General features: G+C 37.2%; 1 protein-coding gene across 1 annotated transcript; it reads left to right on the top strand.

Annotated features, from left to right (window-relative positions):
• Nucleotides 1–9,641: 9,641 nt before the first annotated feature.
• Nucleotides 9,642–11,546, top strand: LOC148100474 (uncharacterized; the record flags this gene model as incomplete). The annotated part of the gene is made up of 4 exons (XM_087847895.1): nt 9,642–9,819; nt 9,940–10,079; nt 10,196–10,332; nt 10,438–11,546. Coding segments are annotated over 4 exons (651 nt in total), but the record flags the coding sequence as incomplete, so codon positions are not given.
• Nucleotides 11,547–16,143: the final 4,597 nt, after the last annotated feature.

Below are 16,143 nucleotides of genomic sequence, written 5' to 3' on the forward strand. Positions count from 1 at the left end.
AGCATACTTCAATTTGTTTTTTAAGACTTTCACGACACATTTCTCTGCACCACCGTCACATACATGTTTCACTTTTGACTTCCTCCTGGTGGTTAAGGATAGATGCTCAATGAAGATGGTGATGTTTCTGGTTCTTGTTCATGTGGCTTCTCCTTTGCAGAGAGACAGGGCTTTAACCTGAATTTGTGACCTGTGTTCACAGACAAGGATTTCTAGAAGTGCTCCTCTACCCATCCCATAGTTTTCATGACAGAAACCTGGTTTTTATGCAGTACTGCCTGAAGATCAGGGGCCAATGTTAATTTTTAGCATTGTTCCTGGTTCTTAGTGCATTTTCCCTAGTACGTATACCTTCCAGAAAAAAAACCTTTGTATTCCAAAATGCTTTGATAATTTCCAGGTCTGAACCAAAAGACCCTTGTGTTCTTACTAAATTAGTCTTGGCTGTATTTAGTAAACTAACTTAAAGAACAAACAAACTATGACCAGCCTTATGCTGCAGACATTACTGACTACAGCATAAAGCTGGATCATAGGTTTTTAAAAAATTTGTTAAGTAGCCTTCAAATTTCCTCTGTGTTTCTGGGAAAGTATCAGAATGTTCTCCCTTTCTGTATCTTGACCTTATCTTGGAGTGGGTCCATGTTAATATAATGTGTGTCTGTGTATAATATATAACAGCATAGTCCATTGTGACGCTTGAAAAGTGAGTGCTTTATTTGAATCTAGAGACAACAGCTGACAGAAGGAGAAAACATTCGGCAGTGTGAGCTCTATTAGGAGAAAAAATGTTAACCAAGAAAAATGAGATGTAACTACTGGGAAAATCAGGTGTGTGAAAAGCAGAGGAGACACCTGAAATATACAAAGGCATGAACCTTTCCCTTTCCTTTTTGCCATCTTCTTTTTATACAGTTTTCTTTTACCGAAAGACAATTCCGTGTGATAACTGAAAAAATTGTCTCTTTCTCTTGTTCCTTGATGACCTTTTTATCTCCATCTGATCCTCATCTTGATCTGATTGATTTATTAATGGGGAAAAATGTTTAATACTTGCAGTTCTTCAGTATGTAAAGAACTACAAGTCAGGGGCGATTCTAGGATCAGAGCTTTGGGGGTGCTGAGCACCCAGAGAGCTGCCCATCCAGGCAAGGTAAACTTTACTCATCACAATGAGACTTCTTCCCCGTCTCTGTCAGTCCCTGCATCCCTAAATGCCTCCAGTTGTCCCGAGTTCTGTCTGACTGCCTCCTTGGTGCATTTAAACCCCTGTTCCTCCCTGTCCTCATCGTCTGTTGTCTTCATCTCCATTATCAGTGATCATAATTTTACCCTCTCTGTGCAAGTCTGCAAATTTCTTTATTAAATCATAAGTTTCTTAAATTCATCAAGTCTCTCTGTGCCTGGGTCCTCGTCACAAAACATGACATCACTGTTTTGTACATTTTAACACAATTTAATCCCCACATTTTTGAAAGAATAGCAAAACACTTTTTTGAAAAGTCTGTAACAAAACCATCAAATCTGATCAAGGTTATTAAAATGCTGCCAAAGAAGAATGGATTGGAATAAAATAAAAAAAACATATCCTAACCTTAATTACTGGGGAAAAATGATGAATGATGCTCATAGTGAGTAAAAAGTAAACTGTGTGCATTTTTTGGACAGAGATTCACTTCTAAAGTGTATGTATAATACAATACAGATACATAAAAAATACACTCCAAAAATAGAAGAGTCCTTGAAATATACAAAATATTATTAGAAAATGGAGACACTTGGCCTTTGATACAATGTATGAAAATATCTTTACTGCAGATACTACTATGGCTCTGCAGATTTTTTCTTTTCTTTTAACCTATGTCGCCTCACCTTGAGGTTGGTAAATCTGTCTATCACATTTTGGTGGTCAAGTCTCTCACGCATCTCTTTTTCAACTGACATCACAGCCAGGTGCTGGAGTCTGCTTTGACCCATGGTCCTTCTCAGCCAGGTATGGAGCTGACTCAAGACACTAAAAGACCTTTCACAGCTACAGCTGCTAACTGGGTTTGTTTCGGCAACCTGAATAACAGTTTTCAGTTTGGGGAAGATCTGATTATCCAGAAGATTGTACAATGTTAACATATCTGGAATGGCACCAGCCTCACTCTTGAGCTTTATAAAGTCTTTGGCAACCGTGACTTCCTCTGACTGAAGCTCAATATGGTAATGCAGTGCCAGGGCTGACAACCCAGTTTGTTTTGCAGATTCTGTATAGCAGCTTTAATATAGGGAGAACACAACTTCCAGATTGTATGAGTTGTTTGTATTAGTTGTTTGTCTTTCTTTTTCTTTGCCAGTTAAACAGTTACTGTTTTGCCTGTTAGTACTCCCTGTCTGTTTTCTTAACTGGTACTTCCTGATCTTGTACTTTGTCCTCATGTTCCCCTCTTTCCTCTCTCCCTCTTTGGACTGACAATCTGTACACACACACACACACACAACAGGAGTTATAAGGTTAATGGGCATCCAGTCAGTTAGCTAGTTAGTACCTTGGGTTCAATATCGGCACATGCACATATGGCAAAATAACCAGTTTCTCTCATTACATTTCAAACAGGACAGTGGTAACAACAGCAGGCTACGGACAATGTTTAGTTTTAGATTTTAAATAGGCTGTATACATTTCAATGAGATCAACAAGGCAGTCAAATATCGCTAATTTTACTACAGAGCAAACATTGTCGGAAAACACGTTTTCAACTAGGGCTGCCACAAACGATTATTTTGATAGTCGACTAGTCACCGATTATTTTTGCAATTAGTCGACTAATCAGATCATGCATCCATTGGATGTACAGCGTACAGCTTATTGCACCAGCATGCATCTGCTCTCATATAACTATCATTAGCTTATAGCTCTAAGTGTTTAAGTTATGTGCTAACTAAAAATAAAGACAAGATGATAGTTTATTAAATTTGAATGAAATTTGCAGATTGTTTCGGTGAAGTTTAATAAACTCATTGTTATCTAAAATATAACAGGACACCGGAGTATATTCTCGAGCATGTCACACTTCTGATAATCAGTTGTCTGCTTGAGGTTTATTCAGCTGTGTAAAAACTATAACTTTAATCTCAGCCTAACCGATTTACTCAGGAACAAATAAAATACTAAAAAAAGCCAAACAATAACATTTTTAAGTTATCTAAGTGACTTATATATGTTTAACCTGAGTAGCAAAAGACCGCAGTGGGTTTGAAAACGATTTGCCGGGAGTCCAGTGTTCTCACGGGCTCTAGTGAGCCTTGCCCCCGGCTACCTATCAAGCTAGTGGGTAACAGATGTCTCCGAAAACGTCGGAGCGCTTTTGAAAATATGTGGTGTCTTGATAAACTGAGCAGATATTTGAGGTTTACACAGCTACATTCTCGCCTGAAAATATGTTAAACGTTTATTTTGTGACCCAGAAAGAATAATAAGAGTAATATTAAAACTAACTTTTTTTTTTTTTTTTTTTTTTTTTTTTTTTTTTATGGCAATCTCTACAAAGATTCTATTTTCCAACATGAAATATTATCAGAACAGGCTGAATTCCAGCATATAGAAGATAGGTAATGAACAGGAAGTACAAACAACAACAAATAAATAAATAAAACCAAACCCAAACAGAATCAAAACAAACAAACAACAACAACAAAAAAAAAAACAAAAACAAAAAACAAATAAAGAAAAAAAAGACATTATACCTTAGGGGTTTTCTAGCAGATCTAGTTCAATAATCATATGATTCAGAACCAGAGCTTGTTTTTTGTCCATAAATTTAACAGATGAGAGGAAGAGGCAGAGTTCTTTGTGAAAAGTAAAAAAGGACGGCTTTGTTTTCAGAAAACGACATTTGTGAATGAAGAATTTCCCCATAATAATTATTACATTTAAAACATTGTCAAGCTTCTTTTCTTTTCTTAGATAACCAAAAATAATATCATTTTTAGAAAATTCAAGTAAGTTTGGAATCTTTGGAAAGAGCCAGTAGTGCACATCGTTCCACAGGGCTTTACAGAATATACAATCATAAAATAAATGTTCTGTTGATTCAATATCCCCATCACAAAAAGAGCAAGAATTATTATCAATACCAAAGCGACGTCTGAGAAATTCTTTGGAAGGGTAAATACCAGAGAGTATTTTGTAGTGGACCTCCTTAGCTTTGGGAGGAATGGGAAGTTTTAGGTAATTTTTTCTGATCTCTTTCTTTTGATCACCGGAGAACAGATGTGAGATGGAATTTGGATTGCATCTATAAGGGAAAAAAACATTAGTAAATAATTCCCTAATTTGGGAGTTTTTCAGACTGTTAGCTGTAATGTTATGCCCATTTACCAAGAGTTCAGGGAGGTCAGGGGATCTATAGTCAGGGTTTTGAAAAAGATTATATGCTGTACACAGAATGTTTTGAGGGATAGCCTTAGTAATTTTTTGAAATTCTTTGTTATTTATTTGCAGATTATAATTGGTGGTGAAATCTTCTAATAAAATTTTACCTCTATCATTTAACAAATGCATCACTGACCAGATGCCCTTATCGTACCATTTTTTTATAAAGATTGATTTGTTTCCAATGTTTATGTAGCGACAGTTCCATAGGGGAGTGTTGTGTGGGCTATAGTTATGTTTGTATATTAATTTCCAGTATAATAAAACTTGCTGGTGAAAGGAAGAGAGCTTTATGGGGAGTTTTTTTATGTCAAAATCACATCTAAGTAAAAGATTAATTCCGCCTAGATCAGAGAATATTTTGCTTGGAATGTGAAACCAAAGACTATTTTGACTTCTTAAAAATGACCTAAGCCAATTTATTTTTAGGGTGCCATTTAAGCTGTCAAATTCAATAGCTTGCAAACCTCCATCTCCAAATTGTTTGACTAAATTACCTTGCCTGATATAGTGGGTTTTGCGTTTCCAAATAAAATCAAAGTTTAGCTGGTTAATAGATTTGATTGCTGATTTAGGCACTCCTACCGCATATGCAGGATATACTAGCCTGGAGATACTTTCCATTTTGGTGAGAAAAATTCTACCCAGAATCGATAAGTCTCTCTGAGCCCAGTTATTTAACTGAGTTCTACAAATTTGGATTTTCTCCCAAATATTAAGGTTATCTAAATCAGTCTTATTCCTGGTTATATACATACCCAAATATTTGACAGTGGATTTAACAGGAATATTAAAAGTGTTAGAAATAGTACAATCATTTAAGGGTAAGATCTCACACTTGTTTAAATTTAGATTTAACCCTGAAGCTTTTGAGAAAGTTTCAATAATCTGCAGAATTTTGGGGATTTCTTTCAGGTTATTTAGGAAAATAGTTGTATCATCGGCTAACTGGCTGATAGAGAGCTCTTTACCCAGGATAGACATCTTACCAAACTCAGCATTTTTAATCAATATGGAAAGCATTTCTGTTGCTGCAATAAACAGCAATGGTGAGATTGGACATCCTTGTTTTATTCCTTTGCAAATCCTAAATCTTTGTGAGGTGCCACGTGGAAGACACACTGAACTGTTAGTATCTCTGTACAGTAATTTGATTACATTAATGAAGTTACCTCCAAAACCGAACAAATCAAGGGCTTGAAACATAAATTCATGCTCTATCATGTCAAAGGCTTTGTAAAAATCTAAAAATAGAACAAAACCTTGGTTCTCAATTAGGTAGTTGTAGTCAATCAAGTCCAAAATAAGGCGGATATTATTATGAATTGAGCGGCCTTTTATAAATCCAGACTGAGTGTCAGAAAATATTAAAACTAACTAGCTGCCGCCATTGTTGGAAACTGAGCTGGGCTGCGCTATGAATTCTGGGACACAGCTCCTTCTTCTTCTTCGTAGTGTTGGGTCGTTCGCGAACGAAATGGCTCTTAGAGCCGACTCTTTGAAGTGAACGACGCGACCCGGCTCCTTATTGGGAGCCGTGAGGTTTTTTTTTTTCTTTCTCTCACCCTCTCTCTCGCCCTTTTTTCCGCTAAACTCGCACGCGCGGCCTGTACTTTGCGCTGGGCAGAGGGGGGAGGGGCGTTAGTTACACTCGCAGTAGCACAGGATCAGAGCCAGAGAGAAAGGGAGCGAGGGACAACAACGTCACATTAGAAAGGTATAGTAATCATCCACTATTTTCAGTTGCAGATGATAAAGGATTCAGAAATCATGCAGGTCCATATGACAGAGAATGTGCATCTTCTTTTTGTTTTAATATTTTAATTTATATTTAATTGTGTTGTGGTTTGCAGTGTTTTGTGTTGTTTCACGTTAAATTTGTTTAAAAGGAAAAAGCTGAAATTTTAAATAGTTAAAAGTTTAAAATGTAAATAGTTGTTCTTTGTATTATATGATTTATTTATTACATTTTATGTGGAGTGAATAAATAAAGTATATTTATGGTGGCCCTTAGAGACAAAGCACGTACAAACTCCAAAACACGTAAAAACTCCAAAACGCGTAAAAACTCCAAAACGCGTAAAAACTCAGACGCACTTACAAACCCCGAAGCACGTACAAACTCCAAAACACGTAAAAACTAAGAAGCACGTACAAACTCAGACTCAAGTACAAAAGCCAACAGAAGTGCTCCAGGATGCTAGGGCGCAGTGTTGAGCTTTTGTTACCTAGTGGCTACACAAGCCAGGAAGTATCAACAACCGGATTTGGTGTGTGGTAGTAACAGGTAAATGATTTTTTTTTTAATTATTTGAATAAATATGAGTGCTTGTCTATAAATACACAAACAATACACACATGCTTTCAATTGTGTAATTTAAGTGATCTGGGTAGCTCTGTTTTGGAAGTTCAGTTCATGCTAGAAATGTGTTTTGGAGTTTGTACGTGCTTTAGAGTTTGTACGTGCTTTGTCTCTAGGGGCCATATATAAACATATATAAATAAAACCACTTTTTTTACATTAGTAATTCCTTTTCTGCATAATTTTATATTATTGTTAATGATTAAATAATTAAAGCAACAAAACAACCTGAAGAGCCGGTTCGGAGCCGAAAGAGCCGGATCTCTAAAAAGAGCCAGAAATCCCATCACTACTTCTTCGGGGTTTAACGGCAGCTGGCATCCTTGTACATGCAGTGCTGCCATCTTCTGTTTCAGTTCGTTATTACACTCTTAAATTCTACTACTTGTTCCTGCGTGTTTTGTGATCTTACAAAGCTTCAAACGACGCGTGGACTATTAAATCAGTCGTGATGATTTTGATAGTCGATGTAATCGTGACTAGTCGACTAATCGTGGCAGCCCTATTTTCAACACAGCAGGTTACCTGGTGTAATGTTTTTCAGTTAAAAAGAAACATGGTCTGACTCCTACCTAACTATATAAAGAGTAACTGAAAGTTAAATGCAGCTAATATGTCCTGTTTTAAGCCAGACACTTCCACCTCTGCTCCGCTGCGTCTCAGCCACCATCGCTCTGGCAGGAACGGCGCTAAAGCAAGTAGGAAAGAGCCGAGCTGGAACAAACCATTTTGGGAGGGGGGAGGGATTATCTATACTTTTGTTGTTAAAATGTTCCATCTCAATTAAGTACTGTATGCTTTTTATACTTTTAGTAGTGTGTCCCACAAACAGCAAATATTTTCAAAAAAAGTAAGACATCTTTGGGGGTGCTTTGATTCATTTTGGGGGTGCTGAAGCACCTCCAAAACTGGGCTAAAATCGCCCCTGCTACAAGTTATCCTGCATTTTGAGCCAAACTTCAGGAATGTGTCATTCTCTGCATGTTCCAGAGGCAAATTTGATTACTTTCACATGTTTGCAGCATTCCTGGTTGTTAAGAGGTGAATTTTTTCAAAATAACAACCAGACACATAATAATAATAACATACATAGAGATACAAGTACAAATACACCAGAACTAATATTTGGGTAAATGTCCATTAGCAATTAACACCTTAACCAGGCATTTTTGGTAGTCAAAAAGTAGTTGGCTAAATTTGTTGGTTTTATGGTACACAGTAAATTTCCCAGTGTTAAATCAGCAGTGTTAAAGTGTATTTACTCTAATAGAGTCATTATAACAACAGCTGGAGCAAAACGCCCCCCAGTGTGGGTGATGATTCGTGGAGTTAAAAGAGGCAGTGTCAACGTTACTCTAGAAAGCTCCTCCCACCACAGACTCGTTTTCAAACCAAGAGGATTTTTCAGGATGCCATTTTCTTCACATCAATTGCAGGGTAAGTTGTTCATATTTACTTATTAAACCAACAATTCGACATTTTAAGCACAGATAGCACATTAAAATAAGGTTACATTCCTTTTGTCCATGTTTATTATATATTTCATTTTGTACCAGAAGCAAATGTGACACTGTCTGTATGCTAATGTAAGGTTGTTAATTAGCTAAAAAAAAAAAAGTTGACTGATATCAGTGTTGGACTGTAAGGCTTGTTATCAAAATTTATTTCAGTGTGTAGTAGTGATCGTGTTGTGTTCTAGCATGTTCGGAATTCCATTAAATTAAACCCTCCATGTGTTGGGATTTACATCTTAACATTAGCTCGCTAACTAGCATTTTGGCTAACCTCAGTGCGCGGCAATTCGCTATCGTTAAATTTTAAATTACATAACCCAAGCATTAACTAATTAAAGGTTTACACTAAATGTTACATTTTTCTTTTTTTGATACCTATGTACCAGATATAGAGGTCGTTTTCAGTAAGGTTATTGTCTTATTTTAATTTGGCTGTCTTCAGCGATTTTACAGTTACAGGAGTACAACCAGCAGGTGTTATAAGCTTGATAAAGTATCCAAAATGTCCAGGATTCAGTTTTTAATGCTTTTTTTTTAGTAGGTTGAATTTAAGATGACAGCGTTTGTATTTATTGTGAGTTGATGGTATTGACAAAAGTTACCCCGCTCCTTTTTCCATTTTGGTTACCAGACTGTTCAGTATGTTACCTAATGATGACAAAATACTGACTCCCTAGTACTAAGTTAGATCAGACAAATGGTAAAAAGTAGTAGTAACTTACTTTGTATTGAGGATTATATCTCTTGTAGATGAAATACTCATTTAGTAAAGGGCTAAAAACTACCGCCAAAGAGCTGAAACACCTTGTTACACTGACATAAAAGTAACATACAGTAAGAAATAACATTGCAAGGCTATTTTGCTGGTATTTATTGGACTGTTTTAATATTCACATTTTCTGTTTACTGTAGTTCAATGAAGAGCACTGACTATAAGAAATTACTGTCTACAGGAAGCATGCTGCTTAAAGCAAAACTCGGAGGTGTGCAGAAATTTGTTAGAGTATCTGAGCCAAGCCTTAAGGAGTTTTTGATTGCCGATAAGAAACCAACATTGTATAAAAAAGGTGTACAAGGGGCTTTACGTTCTTTTTGTTATTTAGTCTCTTCAAACTGCATTTTATGATTAATTGAAAATGATCTGTGTTTTGGAAGCATCTTAGTTATGAATGTATATTTAGTGGGGAAAAAACTGCATAATGTGAGTGTCACCCATTTTAATCTACCACTTATCAAGCATGTTAGTGGCGCTTAATAATTTAGCTTTTATTTATCTGACTCACTTTTAAAGAAGTATCTTGAAATGATCTTCATTTTAAGCTACAAAACATTAGATGTCATGTAATCTTTTTGTTTACACAAAGTTGTGTGCTTGTTTCCAGCATTTGCAAAGTTTGGTGTGCCAGCCGTAACAGAAGGAGTGAAAGTTTTTGATAGTTCAGGGACTGAGTTGGATGAGGATGTATTTGAGGATATAGTAACAGATCCCTCAACCGGAGTACTAACCATCAAATATGAAACAGGTTTGTTTGAATGATGTGTGTTTCATTGGATGTCATTTTTGTGTGTGTCATTATTAAATTGTTTATTCAAAGAGTGTATAAAATGAGTCTAAACTGATTTGTTTTGCTCCTATTTTTGAGGTCTGGAAACATCTGTTGCAGAAGTGTCTCCTGAGTGGTTCCAGTTATTATCGCCACATTCATCAGATTCACAGGATACTGTCATCCTTTCAGACAGCCCTTTGAGGAAACGTCAGAAGCTGGATGCAGAAGCTAAGCAAGTAAGAGTTAACAGATTTCCACATTCTTCTAATAGTGTCTTTTTTGTTTGTAGTTTAAGTGTTCTGAACTGTAGTGGTTATATCAACATGTAGAATGTTTTTATTGTTTTTTCCAGTTGGTGGAATCCATTCTCACCAGCAAACCTGGTGGAGAACGTATAATAAATGAGTACAATCGGACCAAGTCCCTGGTGGATGAAACCAGAAGAAAAATGGTCAACATATTGGTAGCTGACATGACAGAAAAAAATGGGTAATTTATTTCTGGCCCTGTGATTTTTACTATCATTTTCAAATTATTTTAAATCTCTATTAATTCCAGGGAAGCTGACTAGTTCTTTTCCTTTTGATCTTGCAGTACATCACCACCACGGCAGGTAAAAGAAATGTATGCCAGAGGAATTTTAACCTTTTTCCCTTACCTCAGTGACCCATACTCAAAAAATGGCTATGTAAGTAGTAGGGGTGCAACGATACTCGTATCGATATTGAACCGTTCGATACAGTACTTTCGGTTCGGTACGCATATGTATCGAACAATACAGCATTTTTAATTTATTTTATCAACTTTCCTTCTGACGGTGCTGTCTGTGTTGAGCGCTCAGTGGATCTGCGCTCGACAGTGCAGCCTAGGCGGAGTAGTCGAACACAGATTCACTGAGCGCAGGGCAAGCTAGCGAGACAGAAGTTAAGCTCTCCTTGCAACATGGCAAATTGAACCTCCCCCACCCTCATTCAGATCTGGCATTTGGAACTATTTTGGTTTTCATGTGATGTATGACCCTGAAGGTAAGCGCGTCATGGACTAAAGTAAAACAGTATGTTGGATGTGCCAGCAATGTTCAATTACATGAGTGGGAACTAGTGTGTTAGCGCAGTTAGCTCGTTAACGTGTTGGCCGTCCAGCCCCGTGCCCAGGGCACTCCGCGGTAGCTCGTTAAAGGAGATTTGCCGTGTTGTGGCGTTAACCTCATTTCAGATTAACGCTGACAGCACTAGTGGGAACACAACGAATATGACTGCACATTTATGCTGACATCATCCTAGTGCAAAGACAAGTGGAAGCAGACAAAAACAACAAGCAGGCATGCTACAAACTTTACCGAGTCATTTAGACAGCCGTTAGCACATGATTCTCCTTATGGGGACCTGATATGTTTAATATGCTGCTGAGAATATAGCCCAGAAGAAGCGTATAGTATAGCTTTTATTTTGGAAAGAGCCATTTCTCTGTAATAAACTCTCTTTTCCAAAGATGAGTGATTCCTCAATCAGATACAGGGCTCGCAAAATCGCAAGCCCGATGTCCCGGGCTAGCGATTTTTCCAGTCGGGCTGCCCTGCCCGTCGGCCTATCGTAGGAAGGAAAAATATATGTCAATGCTTTTGCATTCTTTCGGAAATGTAGCTGGGTAATTATGTCATTGGCATTGGTGAGCCACTGTCAATATGTGACATATTGAAATCGCGTTTGAATTTGCGCTTGTTTTTTACTTTCACTTTGCAATCGCGCAACTGTGAGAGCGACAGTACTGATTGGTGAGTGATGATAATTTGCGCACCAATTCCTCTGACATCATCTTATCAATCGTTAGCTTACTATGCAAACATGACAAGTGAAATCTCCCGCAGCTTAAACATGTGAGAGGTTGATCGCGCAGAGAATCGCTGAGCGTTATGTGAGTGCGTGTGTAAAAGCAGCAGGATATATATTTTAGTCCTGCTGAGCCAAATAAGACAGGTCAGGGTGAAGAAGTGACAGCCAAAGAAAAGCTTACCACAAAACGGAAAAGTTATGACAAATCAGACTATAAGGCAAAAAGAAAGTGCAGCTTTATGGTTTCATGGACAAACGAATTTCTGTGGCTGCAATATGACGAGCTAAATAACCAGGGCTGCACATAAGTGGTCCGCAGGTGCGCATTCGCTGTCAAAATAAAAAAACGCGCACAAGATAAGAAGTTGCAACGCGTGTTTGCATACATAAGATTTTCTGGAGGAGGACAGACATTTGTTTAGAACTCTTAAAGATGTCGAAGAAGCTCCTTTAAGCAATTACTGTGATGTTCCTCCACCTCCAAAGAAATGTCAGAAGGAGTCCGAACCACAAAAGAAGCGCATATTCTCGGAAAAGTGGTTGCAGGAGGTGAGCTGGCTTTAAACAAATGATGAACGCACAGAGATGTGGTGCAGAATGTGCCGTGGAAATTTAATAAATGACAAATTAATAAAAAGGCATGAACATTTTTTGTATCGAAAAAATATCGAACCGTGACACCAAAGTATCGAACCGAACCGAACCGTGAATTTTTTGTATCGTTGCACCCCTAGTAAGTAGCTAACAGTAATAACTGATACAACTAAAATCAAAATTTTAAATCCTGCCAAAATGTATGTCCTTATCAACTGTTCATGGTTACATAACTTACTGATAAATTAAACAAAATGTCTGTATATGTCACTCTCCAAGGAACATTATTATGATGGCGAGAGTGGCACTGGGTACTTGGCCTGGAGGATTAAAACCATACAGAGATGCACTGCTAAAGAGAGGCGATTATCATCTGGAGGTAACATTTATAATTAAGTGGAAACATATAATACAGTTCCAAATTGTGGTTCTGTATTAATAATGGTTATTAAATGTTATTATTAGTTTTGATAAAGTTGTATTTCATATTGTCTAGCACCAGGAGATGGATCATCGGGTGAAGACCAGTGTGGTGGACCAACTGTCAGACGAGAGTTGCAGTTTGTTACAGAGAACGTGCTGAGTGAGGATGAGTGTAAGGAAGCAATCTCTCTCTCTGTCAATATTGTGTTTTCACCAGTGCTGTCAGAAGGTATGACCATCTACCTCAAACATTTGATTATTGATCATCATCAGCTCTTTAAGCAGTTATTTCCCACACTCAGTCTCCTACCAAAGCATCACTTCATGATACATTACCCTCGCAGTATACGAAATATTGGCCCAATTCTGCACATGTGGTGCATGCGTTACGAAGCCAAACATAACTTCTTTAAGAAGCAATTAAAAAGCTTTAAAAACATTACAATGACATTGGCCAAGAAACACCAAAGTTGTATGGCCATGTATTGGGAGTCTTTTAGCCTTGAAAGATTAGCTTTAGACCAGGAAAGATGGTGACACTTGGAGAGCTGAAAGAAGGTCCAGAAATTGCTTTAAAATTTGGAGCTGCGTTGTCTACCAGTGTTTTTTCAGCTAAGTGGATAAAGCATCATGGTACAGAGTACCGCCATGACTTTATCATCTGTACAGAGGTAGTGTCTGAGATTCCAGTGTTTTATAAGATCAAAAGTATTGTTGTGAAAGATGACATTGTATTGCTCTGTGGAAAACTGATGGAAACCTTGTGTTTTGATGACCATTTTCATGCATTTAAGGTCAGAATGCACCCCAATATGGTGCTGAAGGTGTTGAACATAAAAGAGCTGTGTTACTTCAAACCATTTGAAAAACACTTCAAACACTTCAAATGAAGTATGGCACTTCTGATTCCTCCCTGTATGTGGTTCCATATTGTCATTTTATGCCGAACTAAATTCATTGTTTTAAAGTGTTTTATGACTGTTTTTGTGTGTGTAGTGTTTTATGTACACTACATGAGATGTTTTAATATTTTGAGCCTGACATCAAAATAAAGCCATTAAACGTATTATCTAGTTGTGGTTTTTGCTTACTTGTTTTATATTTTAAAGCATTATTAGAAACCAGGTTTTTATGCTGCAAAACACTAAATTGAGTGTAAAGGTAACACTACAGGAAGAGTTTTAGTAACACTACTTGGTGTAAAATTAATTTAAAATTTTACTCTATGAGAGCTAATTTTTCACTAGAGATTAGTGTATGAATAACACAGTATAGATTAACATCAACTCTCATCAGAGTTCTTTGAACCTCCAGTGTTAATTTCAAATAACTCAATTCAGTGTTAAAAATCAGTGGAATTTTACTCAAATAGAGTTAATTTATCACTATGATAGAGTAAATAATATGACACTACTAGTAGTGTTAGGTTCATTTAACACTCTGCGGTGTTACTCAGTGTTAAATTTTTACTCTATTTAGAGTTAATTTTACTCTAAAATTTTAACACTATAGAAAGAGTCGATTTAACACCAATTCCGAATGGGACCAAATAGACTCGCGACCAGTGTTAAATTTAACTCTTTAAGTGTTATTTTAACACTCCGAATTTTACTGTGTACAGACCCTGCTTTTAAGCATAGTCCTCAAATTTTGGGGAATGTTAACCTTCTTCATCCGTTCCAGTTTTGATGTGTGGTGCGATTTTAAAAGGCCGTGTAGCTCATTCAGAACCACTTATTAAAAGATTTGAGTTTATGCATACATTTCACCCATGCATCTGTACTTTTGACTGTGTGGAAAAATCCAAAATAAATTCAAACTTGACCACGATTCTTTTTTTTTTTAAGACACTAAAGATCAAAGCCCAATGTATTCATGTCCATGATGAGCGTATGTACCATATGACCACAAGTGTATCTTTCTACAAATCCAGTCAACCAATCATGCAGCTGTGAAGTATTTTAAGCTTTTACTGTTATTATTGTGAGATTGCACAAATGATAGCTAAAATCAACACGTAAAACTCTTAACTAGAAAACTAGCATGTAAAACACCAACTAATCCATTTAAAATATTTAATGAAATCCTTCTAATAGTATAATAAATATTCAGTTCAGGTTTGTGGGTTGACTGGAGCCTATCCCAGCTTCATTGGGCGACAGGAAAGGTGCATCCTGGAAAGATCATCATTCTATAGCAGGGTTAGCACAGAGAGTTAGCCACTCATGGGCAACTTAAAATCACCAATTAACCCAACTACACTAACTGGATGTCTTTGGCACGAGAGAGGAAGCTGGAGTATCTGGATAGAACCAATACAAACAAGGACGAAAACGCAACACGCTGGATTTCAACCCAGGACCTTCTTGCTGCAAGTCAAAAGTGCTAACCACTACCACTACCACTCAACCCCTCTCATTTCACAACCCCCCCCCCCCCCCCCCCCAAAAAAAAAAAACCTGTGGTATAGTGATGTGCGGATCGATACTGAAATATCGATTCCTCCGATAGCAGTCATTTATGTTCTTGAATTGATTCTCATATTAAAATATCGATATTTTAGTAATTTAGGGTAAATTTGTAGTTTATCATTAACAGGAACACAGTGGAAAGAAACTATATCATTCGGATTGTCTACATTGGAAGGAACTACTTCCTCTTCCGCCTTTCATAGTCATATGCGAAATATGGCTGTATAAATGTGTTGCAGCCCCTTGGCATGGCACTCACAACAATAGCTGAGCATAAATGGAGTCATGTGTGGACGTATTTTACCTCCACAAACAGCCGAGACGTGGTTTGTGATACATGTGGCAAGAAAGTGAGGTGTTGTGGCAACACCACTAACCTCGTCAAACACCTCAGAGTAAATCATATCACAGAATATGACATCTCTCGTGGAGTCCTATAGTGCTGCAGGCAGGCAGCGTGTTCAAATTGCGCACAACTTCAGTTTTTTTATTTCTATATGATGAATTCTGCAATATTAAGTGATAAGAACAAGTAATCTGATATCCTGTAATCATGATGACGCTATAATTTGAGATACTATAAAAGATACAATAAATAAAATACGTTTTTGTACAAAGTATCGGTATCGGATCAGTATCGTCGATACCACCCTGAATTTTACTTGGTATCGGATCGGAAAGGAAATCAGTGGTATCGCACATCACTACTGTGGTACTGGATTTGGTCACAATACAGGAGTCATTTTAAGTACGTCTTTGGATCAGTACACATGCCCATCACACAGAACCACCTATTTACCCCTTGTCTTATCAATGGCACTTATGTACAGTGGAAACATAATAGTATAAACACCTTTAAATATCTTTTTAAAGATGGCACTTTCTTAACTTAAAGACCTCTGTTCAGAAACAAATCTTTCGGCTGTCCATCTATTTCATTATTTTTAGGCACAGCTCGCCTGCTGACTAAAAGCTCCAGC

Source organism: Neolamprologus brichardi, chromosome 11 (assembly GCF_056152115.1).
Source record: "Neolamprologus brichardi isolate AB-2024 chromosome 11, ASM5615211v1, whole genome shotgun sequence".
Lineage (NCBI taxonomy): Eukaryota > Metazoa > Chordata > Actinopteri > Cichliformes > Cichlidae > Neolamprologus > Neolamprologus brichardi.